The 22,155-nt window shown below is 52.6% G+C and overlaps 1 protein-coding gene across 1 annotated transcript in view; it reads left to right on the top strand.

The window, feature by feature from the left end:
• ATP6V0D1 (ATPase H+ transporting V0 subunit d1) overlaps positions 1 to 22,155 on the top strand; it is a 41,901-nt gene that overhangs the window by 6,762 nt on the left and 12,984 nt on the right. Inside the window, exon 2 of the mRNA XM_003126946.4 lies at positions 20,567 to 20,738. Coding sequence (XP_003126994.1) covers positions 20,567 to 20,738 — 172 coding nt within the window. The remainder of the gene's footprint in view (positions 1 to 20,566; positions 20,739 to 22,155) is intronic.

Below are 22,155 nucleotides of genomic sequence, written 5' to 3'. Positions count from 1 at the left end.
CATATGGAGGTTCCCAGGTTGGGGGTCAAATTGGAGCTGTTGCTGCCAGCCTACGCCACAGCCACAGCCATCCACTTTTTTTTTTTTTTTAAAGCTATTTAATAGATGATGGTTGTACTTCCATTGGAAGTTGTTTCTTTTTTCTTTCTTTTTTTTTTTTTTTTTTTTGTCTTTTTAGAGCCGCACTCATAGCATGTGGAGGATTGCAGACTAGGGGTTGAATCAGAGCGGTAGCTGCTGGCCTGTGCCACAGCCACAGCCACAGCCACAGTGAGATCTGAGCCATGTCTGTGACCTACACCACAGCTCACAGCAACGCTGGATCCTTAACCCACTGAGCAAGGCCAGGGATTGAATCCGTGTCCTCATGGATACTAATCGGGTTCATTAACCACTGAGCTACTACAGAAACTCCAGAAGTTGTTCCTCTTTTTATGACATAGGCATCATTGACATTTATTGCTTAGAACCATTATTTCATTAGGGGTTGCAAAATGGTGGTATCTTAATTTTGTTTCCTTCTGCAATTGCTAGCTTGAATACTTTTATACCTGGAAATTTCCAGTAATCAACTAATTGGTTACTCTGAAATACAGTATAGGAGAGGCAGGATAAATGCTTGATTCTTTCCCATATTTACTAGCTTTCAAAATAATGAGGGGGAGTTCCCTGATGGCCTAGCAGTTAAGGTTTTGGTGTTGTCACTCCTGGGGCTTGGGTTCAATCCCTGGCCTGGGAACTTGCACATGCTGCAGGGTGTGCCCTGCTCCCCGCAAAGAAGAAAACAAAATTATGAGTTGGGCTAATGAGGTTGTTCTTCTTTTGTTTGTTTAGTGTCATAACGCACTTATGGATTTTAATGTATTTAAATATATTTAATATGTTTATAACGTTTCAATCTTTTAACTTTATTTTTTTGTCTTTTTTTTTTTTTTTTGTCTTTTGAGGGCCACACCTGTGGTATATGGAGGTTCCCAGGCTAGGGGTCTAGTCGGAGCTGTTGCTGCCAGCCTATGCCAGAGCCACAGCAACACTGGATCCAAGCCGCATTTGCATCTGTCACCACAGCTCACGACAATGCTGGATCCTTAACCCACTGAGCAAGGCCAGGGGTTGAACCTGCAACCTCATGGTTCCTAGTCGGATTCATTTCTGCTGTGCCGCAATGGGAACTCAAAAGTGGGAGTTTGTTGATGCTCAAATTGTCCTTTGGCCAGTGGGAGCTTATACAATAGGCAGCTGAGTTTTTTGACATAACCCTGTAGCCTTTCTTTCTACTGAGATTACAATATATTCCATTTTTGACATAACCCTGTAGCCTTTCTTTCTGCTGAGATTACAATATATTCCAGTGTTATCTTGTACATTTCCCAACCCAGACTTAGAGTCATCATTTCTAAGGAGACCTAGTTCTTTTTGTTGGAAAATGATATTTAGAGACTATAATCTGAGTCCAGGGGGTTCTCACTGCTACTGAGTTGGTCATTACTTCTAGGATTTTTTTTTTAAGTATTTCTTTTTTCTTTTTTCCTTTTTTTTTTTAAAGAAAGGTTTTATTTATTTATATATTTGTCTTTTTGCCATTTCTTGGGCCGCTCCAGCGGCATATGGAGGTTCCCAGGCTAGGGGTCTAATCGGAGCTGTAGCCACTGGCCTACACCAAAGTCACAGCAACGCAGGATCCGAGCCTCGTCTGCAACCTACACCACAGCTCACGGCAACGCCGGATCGTTAACCCACTGAGCAAGGCCAGGGATTGAACCCCGCAACCTCATGGTTCGTAGTCGGATTCGTTAACCACTGCGCCACGACGGGAACTCCACTTCTAGGATTTTTTTATAAATTAGCTCTCTTCTTACTCAGAAACTTGGAAAATACAGAAAAGCATATAGTTTACTGGACTATGCATCTATAACTCAGCTGGTGGGTATCAGATACCAGTTCCTAATTTGGATCGGGTGGTCTTCCTGGTACTTAGGCCATTCAGTATATCTCCTTCCTGTTGTAAAGAAATAAAATTGACATTCAGGAGGAGGAGTCCTAGGATCCTCTCACTTTCCGTGTAATGTAGATGGTCCTGAGGATTGTTTTCCTCAGCCAGTGAGGTAGATGCTCAGGGACCATGGCTGAAGAGTGCACATGTGTGATATACTCATTGTCTTCCAGAACACTTTATCCCTCTCTGTCCTGTGTCACTTGTCTTCTGTTCATTACAGCATTTCCTTCTGCATTTCAACATTATTTCGCAAAAGATAGCCTCATATAGGAAGAGGAAGGTGAGACTCCAGGCTGGGCTTGGCCAATCACCAGTTACATGAAACTGCAGATATAAACAGAGATGGTGTTCATTTCCAGGAATGCTAAGTTATTCAGCACTAATCGTGGTGTGGCCAGGAATGTGGCTGGAAAGAGATCAGCTTTTAAGGACTGCAAAACCCCCAGGAAGGCTTTTGTCCTGAATTCGAGGGGATGGAGGGAGGGGGTAAAACTGCTGGACTTGTATTTTAGAATGTGCCTGCAATTTGAAAAGCATTTTGGAGGTAGGGGCTACGCTGGAGGTGAGACGAACAGTCTGCAGGGTCTTAGAGTAATCAAGGCCAGAGAAGATGGTGGTGGAGTCTTTAGGCATCGGCAGGGGGCATTGTGAGGGAATTATAGCGAGAGGAATTGACAGGACTTGAGGGTTGGATAAAGAGGCTAAGAAAGAATGAAGCGTTAAGGCTGATGGCCTCATCTCTGGCTTAGGCAACTGTGTAGATGGTAGTGAAATGATAGTGGAATGTAGAAGGAACAGGTTGGTGAAAGAGTCAGAAATGGGACTGAGGGATTTGTGAGCCATTTTAGTGAAGATGTGGAAGCTGTTTTTGGTGCTTAGGTGTGCGGTTTGAACTTGGGTAGACGTGTGGCCACTGAGCGCAAGAGAGAGGATGAAGTCAGAAGAGTGGAGGCCTTAGATGAGACCCTCGCCCAGAAAGGGCTTCTGTTAAGCAAGGTGGGGCAAAAGATGGTCCTGCCAGAAAGGCCAAAGAGGCCTTTCCCCTGAGAGATGGGTGGGCTTAAGGGAGAACCTGAAACAGAAGCAGGCAGTGAATGCCAGATGTGGCCAAGAGAGTAAAAGTCAGACAGCCCTCCGTTTGGTTTTGCCATTCAGAGGTCATTGGTGACCTTAATGAGAACAGAGGAGAGCAGGGCTAGAAGCTGATGGCAGTGCGCGGAGTGGATGGGCCAGAGACAGTGTATGGACAGAGCAGAGGTCACTGATGAACTAATCTCAGCTCAGCCACATGCTGGCTTTGTGACCTTGGGTGAATGGTCTGTCCTTAGCTGCACAATGACAGTGTTAATAGGATCACTCTGAGATGTTAGTGAAGTGTAAGCTCAGGGCCTGGCCCCGAGTGAGCAGTCAGAAAAGCCAGCTGCTCCCAGTGTGATCATTTCTTCCTGTCACTCCTGGAGGCAGGCACTATACTGGGCCTCGAGTAGATAATGAAAATATGTCACACAGGCCTTGCTGGGGGCAGATGTGCCTAATGGGCAGACCAGTGGACATCAAAACAGCCCTGAGGAGTTCACGCTGTGGTGCAGTGGGACTGGCGATGTTTCTGCAGCGCCAAGATGCAGGTTTTGTCCGCAGCCTGGCACAGTGGATTAAAGTCATAGTTGTGGTAGCACTCTAGAGTAAGTCGCAGCTGTGACTTGGCTTCAGTCCCTAGCCTGGGAACTTCCATATGCTGCAGGCGTGGCCATAAAAAATATAAAAAGCAAAAACAAAAGCACCAGCACTGAATGTCCACAGAGTGCACTATGGGTCAGTGGGAGCATGTGAGTAGTAACATTTAAGGGTAGAGGGGCTCTTTTTGGGGTGAAGAAAATGTTCTAAAATCGATTGTGGTGATGGTTACACAACTCTGAATTTACTAAAAGACTTTGATTTGTGCACTTTAAATGGGCCAATTGTATGGTGTATGAATTATATCTTAGTAAAGCTGTCACACACGCAAAATTAGCCAGGTCGAGGAGATGGGAAGAAGGAATGGCATTCGCAGTCTCAGAAACATGACACTGCATAGACTAGCAGGGGAGCTTTGGGAGCTGGGAGGAGAGAGCAGAGCATGTGTCAGGGTGAGCAGGGCTCGGGGTGGATAGGTGCATCTGTTTGGTTCATGGAAGGCCTTGGGTGCCTTGGGTATCTTGGAAGGATGCGTAGCTTGGGAGGATGAGGGTTGTGATTTTAAAAAAGAGGGTTTCTTCAGTTAGGTCAAGGTCAGTGCGTGGGAAATGTCTTGCTTAAGAGTTTCTGTTTATGGTCTTGCCTGGAAACATTTTGTATGTTCCATTTTGTTTGTCAGAGGAGAATATTTTGATTTAGTGAAATTAGGTGACCATGGCTTGGACAGCAAGACAAGCTTAGCTCTATCCAGAATTCCTCAGAGTCAGATGCAATCCAGAGGAAGAGATGACACAGTTCAGGCAATCCAGTGACTACAAGCAAGAGAGGGGGGGCTCAGGAAGCACTGGGAGAACAGTATACAGAATGTGATAATCCAACAGGGTTTGCACATGGAATAAAGGGAACAGCTACATTGAGTCTTTGAGCTATGAGAGCCTGGGTCCACACGCACCTGAAGTATTCCCCTCAGTGTTTCTTGATCCATATTGTCTCAACTGCTCTGGGCAGTGGCCTTGTGTGAAGAGACCTTCCCTCCCCCAAGCACAGGGCCCAGTGATTGATGAGCTGATGTGGGCTACTGATGGGGACTTGATTATGCCTCTCCACTGGCTGCTGCAAGAGGATGAGGCTCCCAGAGCAGGGGTCGAGGTAAGGGGTAGGCAGGAGGGAGGTCTTGTGGCCATGAGCCATGTTGGACTTGATCCTTTAGTGGATAAAGAAGTGGAGAATTGAGAAGGGGGCAAGGGTTGGTAGTGTGATGCAATTAGAAATTTGGTCAGGGGCTCTGGAGGTTGGATTTAGGAGGAGTCAGGCTGGATTATTCCAGAAGGTGGTCTGCACTGGGACAAGAGTGGCAGGGCAGAAGGACTGGTTTCAGAGACCAGCTTAAGGAATGAGACCCATAAGATGGGGCCAGTGTGCCTAAGTCTGGGGTGAGAGGGGTCAGAAATCAGGCTTCTGACCTCATAAATGACTGGGTGAGTGCTGGGAATGGCTTCTGAGCTAGGGACCACCAGAGGAGGAGAAGGTTTGGGGCATGGACCCGGCGGTGGAGGAGGAGGAGTTCTGTAGCAGATGTGCTGAATCAGGTCTGAGGGATGTGGCTGTGTGGATCTGGAGCCGGGGGAAGTAGCATTAAGATACCAATCTGGAAGTCATCAGCATGCTGGCGGGCAACAGCTCAGCCCACGCCCGGCCATCTGTTGGTTAGCAGCCAGGACAAGCCTCCTTTAGAAGCTTTGTCCTGCCCACGAGCCCTGCCAGGAGGCTGGAGAGCAGCCTTAGTGGCGGGCCAAGTGGACACAAACATGGCCTGAGGAGGCTACCTGGCGTGGAGCCTAATTTGGCAACTAGAGCAGGGAGAGCCACAGCCAGGGATTCCCCTCCAGATCCCTGCTGTGCCTCCTCCTGCAGGACTGGGCATGGTAATTTCTTCTTCTTCTTTTTTTTTTTTTTTCTTTTTTGGTTTTCTTTTAAACTAAACATAATTAAAAAATTTTTTCAACAGTAGAATTGGTGGAAGGGTGACTTGGTGTAGATCCTTTGGGGGACAAAAGTTTTTACCCCCTTGTTTAAACATTGCATGTTGGTGTTCCCATTGTGGCTTATTGGGTTAAGAATCCGACTAGTGGAGTTCCCGTCGTGGCTCAGCAGAAACAAATCTGATTAGCATCCATGAGGATGCAGGTTTGATCCCTGGCCTTGCTCAATGGGTTAAGGGTCCAGTGTTGGTGTGAGCTATGGTGTAGGTCACAGGTACCGCTTAGATCTGTCATTGCTGTGGCTATGGTGTAGGCAGGCAGCTATAGCTCTGATTCGACCCCTAGCCTAGGAACTTCCATTAACAAGGTATGGTTAAATAAATCATTGTCTGTGTTTATGAGGAAATACTATTCAATGCTTAAAAGCGTGACGGTCTATAAAGACTGATTTAGAAATATCTGTTAGGTGAGATGTTGCGTATAATATAGTTGCATATAATATAGTCTCATTTTAGTAGAAAAATAAGCACATAGAAACGTGTTTGGAAGCATAGTCACCAAGTCTTCTAGAGTGGCAGCTTCTGCAGAGAGGGATTGGAGAGGCTGGAGGGGGAATATGTCAGTTTTTATTTTTACATACCCTCATATTATTCGAATGTATCTTAATGAACAAATGTTTTATAATTTATAATTTATTTATTTTTGTCTTTTTTAGGGCCGCACCTGCTGCATATGGAGGTTGCTAGGCTAGGGGTCGAATTGGAGCTGTAGCTGCTTGGCTATACCACAGCCACAGCAGTGCAGGATCCGAGCTGTGTCTGTGACCTACACCACAGCTCATAGCAACGCCGGATCCTTAACCCACTGATCAAGGCCAGGGATCGAACCTTCGTCTTCGTGGATGCTAGTCACATTCATTTCTACTGAGCCACTACAGAAACCCCAATGTTTTATAATTTAAAACATCCAGTAATCAACAGGGACCTACCTACTGTATAGCACAGGGAACTCTCCTCAATAGTCTGTGATGGTCTACATGGGAAAAGAATCTGAAAAATAATGGATATGTGTATAATTGGATCACTTTGCTATATATACCTGAAACTAACACAGCATTGTAAATCAACTATACTCTGACATGAAATAAATTTTTTTTTAAAATCTGCTAGAGATACGTAAAATAAGGGAAATTAGAACATATGAGCAAGCCAAGAGAAGGTACTCACACCCATCAGCCATCTGAACAGAGACCCTATTGGTAACCCTGGGGCATTCTTCCAGATTTTCATTCACAGCTTGTAGGGCTGGTATGAGTCTTAGGGAACCCACAACAAGCCTCTTCTCTTCACACCAGAAGACTGAACATCCAGGGGATGCATAAGGGTCCAGGCCAGGGCTGAACACATCATGTCACTCAGACCAGAGCCCTAAAGATCCTGTCCAGGTACGGTTTACCTCTCACCTGCCCATTTTCTCTCTTTCCCTTGTCTCCTCCTCTCTACCCTTACTTCTTCTTTTTTCTGTTTTTGGTCTTTTTAGGGCTGCACCTGCGGCATATGGAAGTTCCCAGGTTAGGGGTCAAATTGGAGCTATAGCTGTCGGCTTACACCACAGCCACAGCAACTCAGAATCCAAGCTGCATCTGTGACCTACACCATAGCTGACAGCAATGCCAGATCCCTGACCCACTGAGTGAGGCCAGGGATCGAACCTGCGACCTCATGGATGCTAGTTGGATTCCTTTCCACCGCACTACAATGGGCACTCCCTCTACCTACTTCTTGCTTTCCCTTCACTGATAACATCTTGTACTGGTATACACTTTAGCCTGATTTGATCTGGGAAACTATTTATGGTTAAAATAGTCCCCACATGAACTGATAACCCCTGTTTCACAAGCCTTACCCCATGTCATGTCAGAACTTGGCTCTGGTGGGTGATAACATACTTGTCCTTGGATGTTAGTAATTTCTTGGGCCTGGTTTCTAAGGTGGAGCCAGTGCCTGAACCTGTGATTAGGACATTTTGAGGTGACCTCAGCACAGGCAAATGTTAGCCATCCAAGACCATTGGAGATGAGCTTTCTGGGTGACCAGGGTTTGTGGCTGGCAAAGAGGGAAGACCCAAGTTTTAAATGTTTTGCTTAAAACCCTTCTGGAATATATTAGTCTCACTTTCTTGCTTTCTTAGCACACATTGAACATAGCAGAGCTTCTCTTGAGTTGGGGCTGTTAGACTTGAAATGAGATGGAACCAGACTACTGTCCCTGAGGGCCCAGATCTGCCTCCTAATAGTTTGTCCCTGGCCCCCTGTGGTCAGAGTGCCTGCTACAGCACCCTAGCAGTTTTCTCCAACTTACAGCTGTTTTTGTGCTTTGGGCTCAGCTGTCAGACGCACTCCAGTTTGTTAGAAGAAAGGGTTGTCATCAAGAATGAAGACGTACAAGGAACTGATGTCATGGTCTCCCTTGTAAATCACTTCAGGGTCGGGACCCTAGGGCCTCTCTGGTAACAAGGACCTTTCTTGAGTTGCTATGTGAGGCCAGGCATCAGGCAGACCGTGGCTCCCTTTTTGGCAACTGTGTGACACTGTGCATGTAATTAAATGCTTTGAAGCTGGTTGGCCCACCTGTAAAATGAAACAGAAATCACTTGCAGGTTGTTAGGACTCAGCACAGTGCCTAGCCAGAGTGAATGCTCAATCGATACTTGTAGGATTGGATGAATGACAGCTCTTTATTGTTACTGGCAGGAGGCTAGGCTATGGGGTATGGGGGAGGAGAAGCAGAGGCCTTTATCCTGGAGGGGTGTACAGTGTTGTAGACTGTACTGTTTCTGGGTCATTAAACACTTGCTTTTTTTAGATGCAGCATTAGTCTATTAGAGAGCTGGATAATGGGATTTGCAGCCTTGGAAGGGTCTGGCCGAACTGGAGAACAAGCGTGTAGAGGGCTGAGGATTCCCAGTCTTCCTCTGCATCCTCTTCAGTCTTTCCCCTCAGAAGGCTCTGCCTTAACGAATGCAGACGGACCAGCCCCTCGTGACCAGACTCAAGCTTGCGTTGTCTCCATTCTGGCTTTCCCAGATTCACATCCACCACAGGCCTGTTCTTGTTCTTTGTGACACATTTCTCCATGGCTCTGCAGGTCTCTGCAGCCTGTTCCCCAGGGATCATTGGCTGGGGGAGATGTGGAACAGGGGTCTGGGCAGTGCTTAAGTTGAAGGGAGCCAGAGTAGAGCTCCTGGCTGTTGACAGTGCCATTCTCCATTTGGCCATAAGGGGGCACGCCAGGACCGTTCAGCTGCCTGAGAGCTGGGGAAGGGGGAGTGGCTGGACCCACTTGGTGTCTCCTTTGCTTCTGTGCACAGCACCTGCCTTGAGCCACAGTCCCTTGGGACTCTGCCCCGGGCCCTACTTTACTCACCCAAGCCCTAGTTGGCCTTCCCAGATTAAGTGGGGCTTGTTGTTCAGTGTCTCCTGCCTGCCCATCTCTTCCCACAGGGCTCTTCCCTGTGCCCCAGCTTCCTGGGTTAGGAAGGGGAAGGCCAGGGAAAAGTCCCTGAGGCTGTCCCCCTTGGTGCCCAGTTCAGGGGACCCTGCCTTGACCATCAAGCTGTCCTCATTTACCTCCACCTAGGTCATGCTGGCAGCTCTCAGAATCAGAGCAGCAGCTTCAGCACCGTGAAGAGGGGAAGCTCCTAACTAAGGGTCTTGAGGGCTCCAGGTAGGAGCTTGAGGCTGCACAGAAGTCAGGGCCATGCTCCCCAGGCTCCCAGAAGACCATCCTTCTTCAAGCAGCTTCCAGTCTGGTCCTGCTATTCTGGTCCCTCCAAAAGAGGGACAGTTCATTCTCAGGACAGACTCCTCTCCTCCCAGTCTCCTTCAGCACTTTGGGGGACATGTGGGGCGCATGTGGCACATACAAGTACAGGGTTTTAGGGTGACTCTGCGAGAGACCCAAGTCAGGCACTCCAGACGCTATGGGCTGTCAGTCCATGCAGTTATGTTATCAGTAACTGATAGCTCTCCACCCTGCACCCCAATTTGGAGGGATCTTTGCTTTGGCCTCCCTGGCTTCTGCCTAATCCAACACCTACTCCTTAGCTGATTAAAAAAAAAAAAAATCTGTCCTGCCCAGGATTACTTGCCTTCCTTCTCTTTTAGACGCAGGAAAATCAGGGCCCTGAAGGGCCCCTTAGTAGGCTAGGCTGTTAGTGCATAGCCAGACGCCTGCTCTGCCTGTCTGCATCCAGCACTCTGCAGCTCACCCTGCAGCTCCAGGGGCTGGGGTGGGGCTGACCCCTTGTGAGTGTGGATGAACCTGAGGGGGTGGTGGACAGACTTGTGGTGGGGAAACGGGGGTGTAGAGGAAAGCCCTGACTGGGTGCTGGGCTCTGCTTTCCTGGCTGACTCTGGCCTGGCCCTGGGCCAGACCTTGTCCCCCTTGGTCACTCAGGCAGTGGTTTTCAGGCTTTGACCTTAGCTGAGGCCTTGTGTTTGGCTGATGGGTGGGGCTTTCCCCTCTGAGAAGCCGACTGTGGTATCTTCATTGCTGCAACTCGGCCTTGCCTGCCTGCTGCTGCTGCTGCGCAGCCCTGAGCCTGCCCCGCACCTGCTCTGAGTTCTGCCGAGGCTGCTCCATGGTCTACCCAAGCCTCTGGGCTCAGCCAAGGCTCCCACGTGGTCCCCAGGGGCTGAGGTTGCAGAGAGTCAGTTGAGTTCCAGGCTGAGCAGTGTTGAGAGGGTCAGAGCTGGCTAGGTCCCCAGGGGTAACCTTATCGTGCCCTCTTACTTTACGTAGGAAATTGGGTCCAGGTGAGGTCTAAGGCCTTGCGTATCGTCTCCTGACACCCACCTTGGCTTCTCTCATCAGTTACTCTACATTTTTTAATTCTTTCCTATGCCTGTTTGTACCTGGCCCCCAGCTCAGGAAGGGGTGGTCAGCTGAAGGAGCCCTGATTCTGGATCCCCTGCCATTCCCATGGCCTTACCACATGGTATCTAGCTTGGAAATTAAGGGTTGGGAGTCAAGGAATGTGGGTGAGTTGTGACCCATGATCTAGCACACAGGGCCCAAGGCTGCCAGGTCTTAGGTTGTAGCTCACTCATTTCCCCCCACCCTCAGCACTTGAATCTCCAAGCTTGATGTCATGTGGCAAGGCCTGGGAAAAATGAGGGTCCTGGAATGTTGTCCCTCAGGCCTGGCCCAGGCTCCATGCCTCCCTGTCACCCCCATTCTTCCATTGGCTTCCATCATTTGGACCTAGCATCTGCTGTGAGTCTCCCCAAGCAGGCGACTGCCTCTCTCCCAGGGGCTGGCCTGGCGCTGATCACGTTCAGTCTGGTGCATTACTGCGTCCCCTGCATGGGCCCCATCAGCTCCTTGAGCAGGTGAGGTGAAGGGGTCGAGGGTGCTTTACAAGGCCAGCTTGGATGTTACCGCTCCTGCCACTTCCTGCCTGGCCCAAGCCTCTTGGCTCTACTAGGCGTGGATATGGAATGGATTGACTCTGCTCCTGGCCCATGTTTTTTGGTCTTGTTTCAGTGAGCTGCAGAGAATGGAGCTTCACGCTGAAAATAGGATGGCTCACAGCCCCAAATGAGGCCTGATGCTGGGAGCCCATCCATAGGGCCTAGGTCGAAGCACAATGAGTATTTCCATGGCTTTCATTCTAGGTACTCTGGAGCTGGCAAGATGCTCCAGCCAGGATCCAGCCTCACCTGGCTTAATCTCACTGGGAATAGCAGCCTCTGGGGGCCCTAAAACTGCTTTCCTTCAATTGAAGTGAGCTCTAGCTTTTCTTAGTGTTCTTCCTCCAGGGGACTGTGCATGTGGAAGAGAAGCCCAGCATCAAGGGCAGAGAGGATTGCTCAGATGGTGTGGGCCAGTGGCCCCGGGAGCCAGACATGGGCATCAGCCAGCTTTTGAGAAGCTGCCTGCCACAGCTGGCCTTTCCTGGGCTGCCTGGCACCTGGCCACATCATACCTCTTCTCATTCAATACCCAGGCAGACTTAGATCTTTAGCAAAATGAAAAGAAGCTCTTCCTTCCCAACTCCAGATCCACTCCAGCATGTAGGCTCTATAAGTGGGGGTGGCAAGCCTAGAAAAGAAAATTTGCTCAGGGTCAAAGTACAGGGTAGCAGCGGGGGTGTGGCCCCTGCCTCTCAGGGTGAGGCTGGCTTGCTCGATTCTCAGCCTGGGCTGTGGAGGGGGAGCAGGGGAAGCTGCCCTCCAAGCCCTGTGTGTCTCCTGGGACATGCCAATACCTTTGGGCCCTGGGTGGGGATGTCCTGGTGAGGGGCTCTCCAAGCAGATCTCCACTTGGTCAGAGGAGAACTTCTTGGAACTTGCCCTGGGTGCAGCAGTAACCAGTTCTGCCCCTCCCTTGGCATATGGGACTGTCTACCTGCCTGGCACCCCTCTGACTGTCGGATGGATTGACTTCCTCATGGGCTGTGAGTGATGCTTTCATTCTCCGAGCTACAGGGACGAGGTGTTCCTGAGAGCATGAGGGTAATTAAATGTGCTTCTGCCACCACCTGCCACCTGTCTCGGAGCACAGAGAGGGGTGGTGAACCTGAGTCAGACATCCTGCTGCCTCCTAGACAAGGGGAGTGACACTCCTGCTTATCAGATCCTGTATCTGATATGCTGGTGGGTGGTGTCCCCTATCCCAATATCAGCTGGGCCACCTCTGTGGATCAGTCCCATCCCCCTGCTGTGAATGCCACACCTCACTGAAAGACCTCCAGGATGAAACAAGATGCTGGTCTAGGGACCGAGGAGAACTTGCTGTCCTTTCCCTGCAGGCTCTCTACCTCACGCCAACTGAAACCCAGTAACTTGCATGTGGCTGTGCCAGCAGTAGACTCCAGGTTCTTCCCAAGACCGCTGGCCCGCCAGCCCCGGGGCTTCCCATGGAGCAAGAGCTGCCCTTGGCCGCACCAGCTCCTGCCTGTTCCCGAGGGCCCCAGGGCAGTAGCTCACCGTGTGGCAGATGGTGCAGAGTTGGGTCTTAGCCTCTGTCCCGGTCCCTGGGGTCATTCTGGGCCAAAGCTCTATATGATCCTGCTGGTAGGTGAGGTAAGACATGGGCTTAAGGACAGGAGTCCCAGATTTTGAGCCCACTCTACTTGTCCTTCTGCAACAGACAGCAGTGTGGAGAGCCATGTGTGTGCATGCACGTGCTGCACTAGGGCCCCCACAGCCTCTGTGACCAGGAGAGGACATACCAGAGCCCTGGGGAAGCGTCGGGGCCATGGCAGGAAGCACAGGGGTACCCTGTGGAGAGCTGGGGCTGGGGGGAATGCCTAAACAGAAGCCTGGAGAAGAACACAGACCACCCCACTGGGGCTGAGCTTGTCAGTTGGGGAGCTCCAGGTGGGCTCCCCTTCGCCAGGAGAGAGACCGGTGTGCTGTGCTTAGTTTCCTCTGTGTAACACTTCCTCTGTTCAGTATCTGGGGTGGCTGCCCTGGGAGGCTGGCACTGCAGGGCCTTTTACCAGGCAACCAGCCAAGAGCCTGGGTCCAGAGAGATTCTACCAGCTGGTCAGGGCCAAGCTGTGGGACGGGATTTGAACTCAGATGACTGTGGCCCCAAAGCCCAGAGTCTCTCTCCCCTGCTCCACTCAGCCCCCTTAAGGGGCTGAAACCAGTGATCTGGCAAAATGAGGCTGCACAAGGGGGCTGTGGCTGTGCATGAATCTGTACTGAGACCATGGACATCTCAGTTTGGGGCAAGGGCAGTGCCAAGGCTCTGGATGGGAAATGCTGGGTGGTACCTGAGGGAGGGGAGGATGAGCTTGCGTTTGATAGGAAGAGTTGGAACCTAGGGTTACTCAGGTGAAGTTTGCAGGGAGCCTGTGATAGGCCCTGGAGGCGAGGAGGATGCTTAATTTGTGCTGCAGTTCCCAGGTAAACCCAGGGTTAATGGTTTCCATGCTGTGGCTCCCAAACTGGGAGTTCCAGATGTGGCGTTTGACCCTGCAGAGCCAGCCAGCCAGTGCATATATCTGCTCTGGAGCTGATATGAAGAAAAGAGGTCTCCTCCACCCCCAGAGTCTGAGGAGGAAACAGACATAGTACGCTGGCAGGGGGAGGAGGGGCAGTGGCTCCACTGGGCTGCCAGCCTGCACATCTGTCCACATCTGTCCGTCTGTCTGAATTTCCCTACTTTGAGTCTCTGGAAGTTGCAGCATTAAAGAGGCTCTAGGGTAGAATGAGCACTGGAAGAAGAGTCCCTTCAAAGCAGCCTCCTCAGATGGGCCCAGGGAAGTGGCAGAACAGATCCAGGGTGCTGCTGCCATGGCAGGGAGTGGCAGGATGGGCACGCTAGGCTCTAGGGAGCGTATTTGCACATCTGGTTTCACTCAGCAGGCCTCAATTCCTAAAAACCCCTCAGCTCCCCAGGAGAGCATCGTTGAGTGACCTCTGGAAAAGCAGAAGTGAAGTCTGGGAACACACTGTCCTCTCACACTCTGCCGTGGCCAGCTGGCCAGCAGGGCCCCTCCATGGGCCATGAGGCCACGGGTGCGTCTAGAGCAGGGGGCCGTCCCACCTAGTGTGCTGTGCCAGGAGCTGCCTCCATGCCTGCTGGGCCCCTGGGGCAGCGTGGCATCAACCCCTGGCATGGGCCAAGACCCTCCCTTCCTGCTGTCCTGGGGCCTTTGGGGAGAGGCTGCAGAAGCCTGGGGACTGGAGAGGCCGTGTGCTGCCTGCTTCTGGAAGCCCTGATGGGGCTTAAAAATCACTTTTAGGGCTGGCAGGATCCAGGAATGGCTTCAGGAAGTGGATGGGAGGCAGGCTTGTCCAGCTGTCACCTGTCACAGCCTGGCTGGAGCTGGTTGCCAAGCCCATACTTTGTTCCTCAGAGAACAAAGAGCATTGGACAGGCTAGGGGTCCCCATGCCCTCCTGCTAACCTGGGGCAAGGGTGGTAATAAGAAGGGCTAGCTGGGGCCAAGGTTCTGCTGCTGAGAGGTCCTGGCCCAGAAGACTTGGGTTGGGGGTAGGCAGGCATTGGAAGGACAGGTGCAGCTATGGGGCCAGCTTGAGTCTGGTGTGGCCCTGTGAGCCCTGGCAGGAACAGCCATGCCAGGCGGGTGTGCTGGGCTGCACCCTGCCCAGGCGCCTTCAGAGAGCTCAGCTAGGTCCTGCTGGGGCTGGGGCAGTGGTCTTTGAAAGAGACCACCTCAGGGTGGACAGGGGTGCCCTGTGGTAGACGGAAGGCAGGGTGCTCACTTTCCTGGCTGGGGGTGTGCCCTCCCAACCCAGCCTCTCTGGCCGGGGCAGGGGAAGCAGCCCTGTTTCATGGACTTCAAGGGTTTCTCTCTAGGGCACGCCATGGCCTTGCCTGGGTCCCTTGCAGGGGTCACAGACAGGTCACCCTAGGCAGAGAATGGCACTGGTAGGGCAGAGTCAAAGGCTAAGGCTGAGGCAGTGCTAGGGCTGAGGGTATGGAGCCTCACAGGCTGTGAGTAGGAGGCCAGGCTCCAGCCCTGGGGCTGCAGGGGCTGCTGGGTAAAGGGGACAGAGACACCTTGGAGTTGGAGGACTTCACTCTGGTGACAGTGTGGAGAGTGGACTTGGGAGCAGGGAGCCAAGATGTGGGACAGGAGGCCAGCAAAAGAGCACAGTGGGGGTGAGGAGGCTGGGCGGCCCCGGGAGGTGGAGTTGGGGGCATAGTCACCAGAAACCTTGAGACAGGCAACACTGGGAAGAAGCAGGGGTCTGGGAAGGTCCTGGGTGGGGTTGAGGGGTCCTGAGGAGCAGGCCCAAGGCCCTCAGGGGAGGCTGGAGGCACTGGGAAACTGAGTCGCTGAGTTTCCTCTGAGGAAGGGTTTAGGTCAGACTGCAGAGACAACTTACAGGAGCAGCATCTTCTTGGATGTGAGAAATCAGCCTCTGAGAAGTCTTTTGCTGTGAGAGATCCCAAGCTGGCTAGACATTCCTGGTGCTGGGCCACGGATGGGGGGATTTAGGGTAGACAGCTGGGCTTGTGGGTAGACCAGCACAGTCCCCCGAGTCTGTGCTAACCAGATCACTGCTCAGGCCTCCGCCCAGGCACGTCTGGGGCTCTCAGGGGCTGTCACCGAAGCTTTCAGGCTGCTGAGCTCAGGGAGCAGAGCAGAATTAGCCCCTGCCTTCCCAGAGCCCCTGGCGTCCTTGGCTGCCCTCAGGGGCTGGGCCAGGGCTGGGTGGCCGAGTCTCCCACAAAGCTCTCAACAAGTTCCAGGCCTCCGGTCCTGTGCTCTGATCCCACCCCCAGTCACACCTCCTCCACATCCCTCAGAGAGAATAGGAAGCTGGAGGGGAGGGAGGTGGCTTCTCATGGGCCTGCCCCAGCCCTGAGGACTGTGTAAAGGGCTTGGGGGCTGCCAGCCACTGGGACTGGGCGCCAGGTTTCTCAAACAGGGTCAGAGCTGGTTCAGAAGCCCTGTGTGGTCAGAGCTGAGGGATCGGCTAGCTTGCCTGCCTCCAAGTCGCCTACTTGGCTGGTGGGCTGTCCCCTCTCCCTGGGTCACAGGGAGAAGTAAGGCTTGGCCAGGGAAAGTGGTCTGGAATGGCCCTTTGAAGTTGTCACTGGGGGCAGTTAAAAATGAGTTTCCCGGTAAGGAAGACTCCTTAGGCCTTGGGCAGGATTCTCAGTAGAGTCTCCCGGGTTTGCTCTGATCCGACAAACGCCAGCAGAAACCACCCAGCCGTCTGTGTTCCGGCAGCCAAGTCCCCAGATGCAGTGTCAGCAGAAAGCAGCAGCCAAGGCGCAGGGATGTTTGCTTTAAGGCCCACGCTAGGTCCCAGGGGCGTGGGCGTGCAAAGGGGAGCCCATTCGTCAGCTTTGCCCCTCTCATTCACACGCACTAGCTTCTCTAGGAATGCCTGGCACTGTAAGTGATGCCACAGGGGTTGTCTATGAGTCATGACAAGTCTAGGACCTCTGTCAGGAGGGCAGTGAGTGTCCAGGTTGCCTCTGAAGTTGTGGAGGGGGCCTGCCCTGGCCCCTCTCACCTCTCTGCCACCTGCCAACTCTTCTGGGGCTAAAGTCTGCCTGGGCAGTTGGGTCCATGTTTGAGAGCCCCATCCTGGCCAAGGGCCATGGGAAAATGGTCAGAAGTGTAGCCGGGGAGTTCCCGTTGTGGCTCAGTGGTAACAAACCCAACTACTATCCATGAGAATGCACGGGTTCGATCCCTGGCGAGGGATCAGCAGGTTAAGGATCCTGCATTGCCGTGAGCTGTGGTAAAGGTCACAGATGCAGCTCGTATCCAGTGTTGCTGTGGCTGTGATGTAGGCTGGCAGCTGTAGGTCCAATTCGACCCATAGCTTGGGAACCTCCATATGCCACAGGTGCAGCATTAAAAAAAGAAAAGCAAAGCAAAAAAAAAAAAAAAAATGTAGGGGGTGGGGGAGGAGAGGAGAGGAGAACAGAGTTGGAGATTATGGGAATCCACCAGGCCTGATCCACATTGTGGCCCCTCTACACTTGAATGCGGGACCCTTGGACACTTTTCATGCTCCCTCTAATTTCCCTTTTCTGAGTCTGTGAAATGGGCTTGCTGGGAGGTCCAGCACACAGGTTGCTCCTGGCAAAGGGCTGAGTACTCAGCAGGGCCCTGTAATTTCCAGTAAGAGGGGGTCTTGGCTCCCCATTATGTTGGGGTGCTGACTCCCCCCCTGCCCAGTGCCAGGTATTGGGTGGAGTTGATAGAGCCTGGAGTGGGGAGAGGGTGCTTGGCGGTGGGGGAGTTGTGGAGAGAGCCTTTCCCTGGAGGGCGGCTGTGTGGAGTAAAGGTGAGCCTGGGGGGAGACGTTCCCACTGCTGGAAAACTCGGGCAGCTACGGTGGCAGTGACAGCCTGGCACTTGGGAAGCCTCCTGGTAGCACGTGCAAGGAGGCCTGGGGGAGGCCTGACCCCTGGATCCTTTGGAGGGTAGGAATCAGGAAGTTGCACTGGGGTCCAGGACCTGAACACACTGTCCCGGAGAACGGTGGGGCCTCTAGCATGAGCGTACCTGCCATGAGGACTAGATTTAGGCCTGGTTTTGGCCCTTTGCATTTGGTCTGGCTTCTGAGCCCCAGTTGTATCTTGGAAAGGAAGGAGTCCCACTGCCTGAGAAGGGCTTTGTGCTGGCCTCAGTGGCTGGACAGAGAAACAGGTTTGGGCTGACCATCTGACCCAGAACACTACATCCCGGCTTCCAGCGGCTGTCTGCCCTGCGGCTTCCCCTAGTGGGGACTAGAGCACCTGCTGTACCCAGGCCAGAACTCCCTGTCCGCTAGTTTTTTTTCAAGCATTGCGATGCTTATCAGCAGGTAAAATCAGAGCATTATGACATATGACTTGATAAATTAAGTAGACTTAGTTTCATTATGAAGATAAGAGGGACCAGTTCATAGTTTCACCATTTGTTTTCACACCCACAAAAACCACTTCAGGGGTGTTAATAGTCTCTCAGAGCTGACCAGTTTTGTTTCTTTTTAAAAAACTTGTGCACTTATCCAGAGTCAAGAATATTAAAAATCGAGCATGTAAAACGCATTTTTAGAGGCAGAAATACAGGCTTATGCTATTACAGCAAAACCCCTCAATTATAGTTACGAATTTCTCTGGAACAACCACGTGGATAATCATTGCTGCGACAACTCGAGTATTATTGAGCACAGCACCTTCCCTCACCCGTGCCTTATTCCAGGTGTAGGTGGGCCTTGGCCAGAGGTGAGGTGAGGATGGGGAAGAATAGAGCTCCAGGGAGTTCCCCATGGCATGGTGGCCATGAGAAAAAAGGTGCAATTTGCACGCTGGTGAAGGTGGATGATGAGGGCCTCCTGTCGGCCTCACAAAGTTAAGGGCCACTCTGTGAGGGCCCAGGAGCCACAGACGACATGAGTGCTGCCTGCCACCGAGAGATGCAGGTGGAACGTGTCCACTCCAGTGCTACGCATACCCTTTCCCTCTCCCTTTCCTTTGCCTCCATCCCCCCATGCCTCCCTCTGGCATATTCTTCCATGTCTATTTGCTTTTCCTTTTTTTTTTTTTTTTTTCTGTCTTTTTAGGGCTGCACCCGCGGCATATGGAGGTTCCCAGGCTAGGGGTCAAATCAGAGCAACAGCCGCCAGCCTACACCACAGCCACAGCAATGTGGGATCCAAGCCGAGTCTGCGACCTACACCACAGGTCACGACAATGCCTGATCCCCAACCCACCGAGTGAGGCCAGGGACCGAACCCGCGTCCTCATGGATACTAGTTGGATTCATTACCACTGAGCCACAATGGGAACTCCCTTCCATGTCTTCCCTGGCAGACCTGATTCCTGGCTGGGAGAATTCCTCCCTTGATGGGGTACAAGAGGAGGGGCATCTCAGGGGTCCCCTAAGTCTGTAGAGCAATGATGTGTCCCACTCGCCCTTCTTTTCTAAGTGGCCCAGGATAGCATGGCCTCCAGGGACCACAGATGCACAGGGAGACCTTAGCCTGAGCAGGTGGGGTGGATGGCTTGTAGAAATGTTTACAAGTGTGACCCTTCCTGTCACCCTCTTGGTAACCTTCCCAGAGGACAGAAAGCGTGCAGTCCCCCATAGCAGAAGCCAACCTCTGCTGTTGGGCCATAACACACACACATATACCAGTGCACACATGGGTCCCTTCTCAGCCACTGTCCTTGGTACTACCATCGCTACTGTAGTGTCCCCTGTTTGAAAATCCAGGAGTAAATCCTCCTGCTGTCTTCACCAACCCTCTTCCCAGTCTTTCATTCATTCCGCAGTTACACTGAGGATGCAAATGCACCAGAACAAACTCTGTTCTAGGCTAGGATACTGTAGTGACTGAGTCCCTGCTCTTACGGTTTACATGCTCTGTGCCAGGTGGGATATGAAAGAAAAGTGGCACAAATGAAGGAACAGAGTTGTGGGGCTACAGGAGAGGCCTCTGGAGAGGGGCGTTGGAGGAGAGCTCATCACTTTGCGGGCAAGGGACAGGGAAAGGCAGATCAGTGACAGGGTCTGCCTGGTGTTTTCAGATCACTCTGGCTGCTGGGTGAAGAATAGATTGGGGGGGGTGGGAGGCACGGACAAACGCTGGAAGTCTGTTAGGTTGTTGCCCTGGTCCCCCGGGGGCTCACCTGTCCTGCTTCCCCAGGGCCCCTCTGCCCTGTCCTCTCCCTTTTCCCTCACTGCCGTTCTTATAGGTTCAGAGGAGACGGTAGGATTGGCCTGTCTGCCTCCAGCCACTCCTTGGGCAAGGCCAGTCTTTCTTCCCAGCTTCATCTCCCCCTCACACCACTCACTTGCCCTCTGGGTCACTTATCACTCATGCCATCCTACTGGCTGTTTCCTTTGTATTTGCCTCTCCCTACATCTTGCCTGGCCCAGCCTGGCATGCCCTCTCATCCTCCCAGGCCTGTCTTGGTACCCTCTCCACTTTACCCACGTCTTGGGGCATCTCCATAATTTCATATGCATCATTTCTTCCTGGGGGTGTGTTGGCTTGCTTCTCTAACCTTGAGGTTCTGGAGGGCCCACGTCTTATTCTGCTCTAGGTTAGGGCCATCCTGGAGCCCAGCGCACAGGAGAGCCTCAAAGGCTGTGGGTTGTGAATGGCACCTTGGGTTGGGGTTTCCCAGGCCTCCTTGTCATTTAGGGGAACAGTCATTCTACTTGTGCTTAGACACTGGGGTCCAGTGTACTGGCTCATGGCCCAAGGGTCTGGGGCATCTCAGGGTGTTGGCCTGACTGCCCTGGAGTAGGCTCTGAGTCAACAGGGAGGTGGAGGCAGGGACAGGAGGTCAGGATGGCAGCAGGACATAGCTGCAGGGGAGGGGCTGAGGCCCAAAGTTAGAGTGGGGATGGGGACTCAGGGTCCTGGGGAGGCTCAACATGGTCAGCTCTCATCCCCTACCCTTGGGTTTCAGACCTGAAGCTACACTTGCAGAGCACTGACTATGGCAACTTCCTGGCCAATGAGGCGTCACCACTGACAGTGTCCGTCATCGATGATCGGCTTAAGGAGAAGATGGTGGTGGAGTTCCGCCACATGAGGAACCATGCCTATGAGCCACTCGCCAGCTTCCTGGACTTCATTACGTGAGTGCCTTCATAGGGGCAGGCTTTTCCTCCCACTGGGTGGGACAGCTACTCTGCCTGCAGGCTCCTGCCAGGTTGGAAGGCTGGGCTGGTCATTCAACAGCCCTGGGCCAGGTCACCGCCTGTAAAATGGGGTCACCAGCCGTGTTACTGCTGGCGGGGAATCTGCTGGGCAGGCAAGAAGGGCCCACACTGTAGTGCTGGATGAAGCCACTTTCCCTGCACCTCTGGTGTTACAGAGACCAGGAATGATAGGAACCCTTTCCCTGGTTCGCCCTATAGCACTCACACTGAATGCTCCGCCAGGCCCTGACCCCTATGATGGGGCCAGGGGATGGGCAGAGCTTCGAAGAGTCAGGTTTGGGGATGGATCTTTCAGGCCCTGTGACCCTGTCTGGGCTGAGGCCCATCTGTTGTCTCTGACCGTGCCCTCGGTCTCAGGGAGAAGGTGGGCAGGGTGCTGACCACCTGACTGCCTTTCCCAGTTCTTGCCCAAGCCCCCATGCTTATGCTCCTTGGCTGCCCAGCTTTTCTACCGTCTGAACCTTTGGGTATAGCCCAGCCTCCACTAAGCTCCTGGAGAAGCCGAGCAGATGACCCGGGGAGGGCACTTGGACAAGGCAGCCTCTGCTTGCCAGGTGTGCTTATGGAAACAGGGATGGAGAGAGGCCCCTTTTGCCAAGACATCCCAGGAGCCAGGGCCTAGGGGACAAAGAGATGGCTTCTGCCCAAGAGGCATCCTAGGCAGGTGGTGGACAGAGCCATCGGTGATTGGCTTACTTGAGTGTACTGTATACTGTTGGCGTGTGATTGTGCGTTGTGGGGAAGCCTTTCCAGGCACTCTTCTGGGTACTATCTAGCTTTACCCATTCCCTGAGGGCAGTGCCCCCAGATACTTGGGATCTGGCGCACCTACCCCACTTACCCTGCAGGGACAGGACTGGATGCCTGCTGCCTGGCCTGTTTCCCACCCCCAGCCGGGAGCAGCCATTTGCTTAAGACCCACTTGCTCAAGTAGGGGCTGCAACCAGAAGGGCTTTTACCCTGGGTGGTGGCCACAGGCTGGGGCACCCAGAAGGCTCAGGCTGGGAAGCAGGCTCTTTCCTGGCCACAGGCCTCCTTCCTGGGGACGTCCCTGCTGTCCAGGCTGCCTCCAGCATCAAGGAGGTACAGCCAGCATGGTCCTGCTGGAGCAGGAGGCCAGAGATGGGGTGTTTCTCATGTTGCCACATTGGGGGTCACACTGCAGCGCCCATCTGTCAGTCCCCCGCTAGCCTGGGCCTATGTGTCCCTTACCCCAAGGCCAGCACTGAAGGACATACCAGGAAGTAGTAAATTTATTGCCAGAGCCCAGCCTTCGCCTTGTTTGCACAAGGCTCCTTTAGCTTCCTGGTGAATGTTATGGCCTTGCCAGCTA

The sequence above is a fragment of the Sus scrofa genome, chromosome 6 (genome assembly GCF_000003025.6).
Source record: "Sus scrofa isolate TJ Tabasco breed Duroc chromosome 6, Sscrofa11.1, whole genome shotgun sequence".
Lineage (NCBI taxonomy): Eukaryota > Metazoa > Chordata > Mammalia > Artiodactyla > Suidae > Sus > Sus scrofa.
Note: the sequence above shows the minus strand (reverse complement) of the source record. Positions and strands in the feature narration are given on the sequence as shown.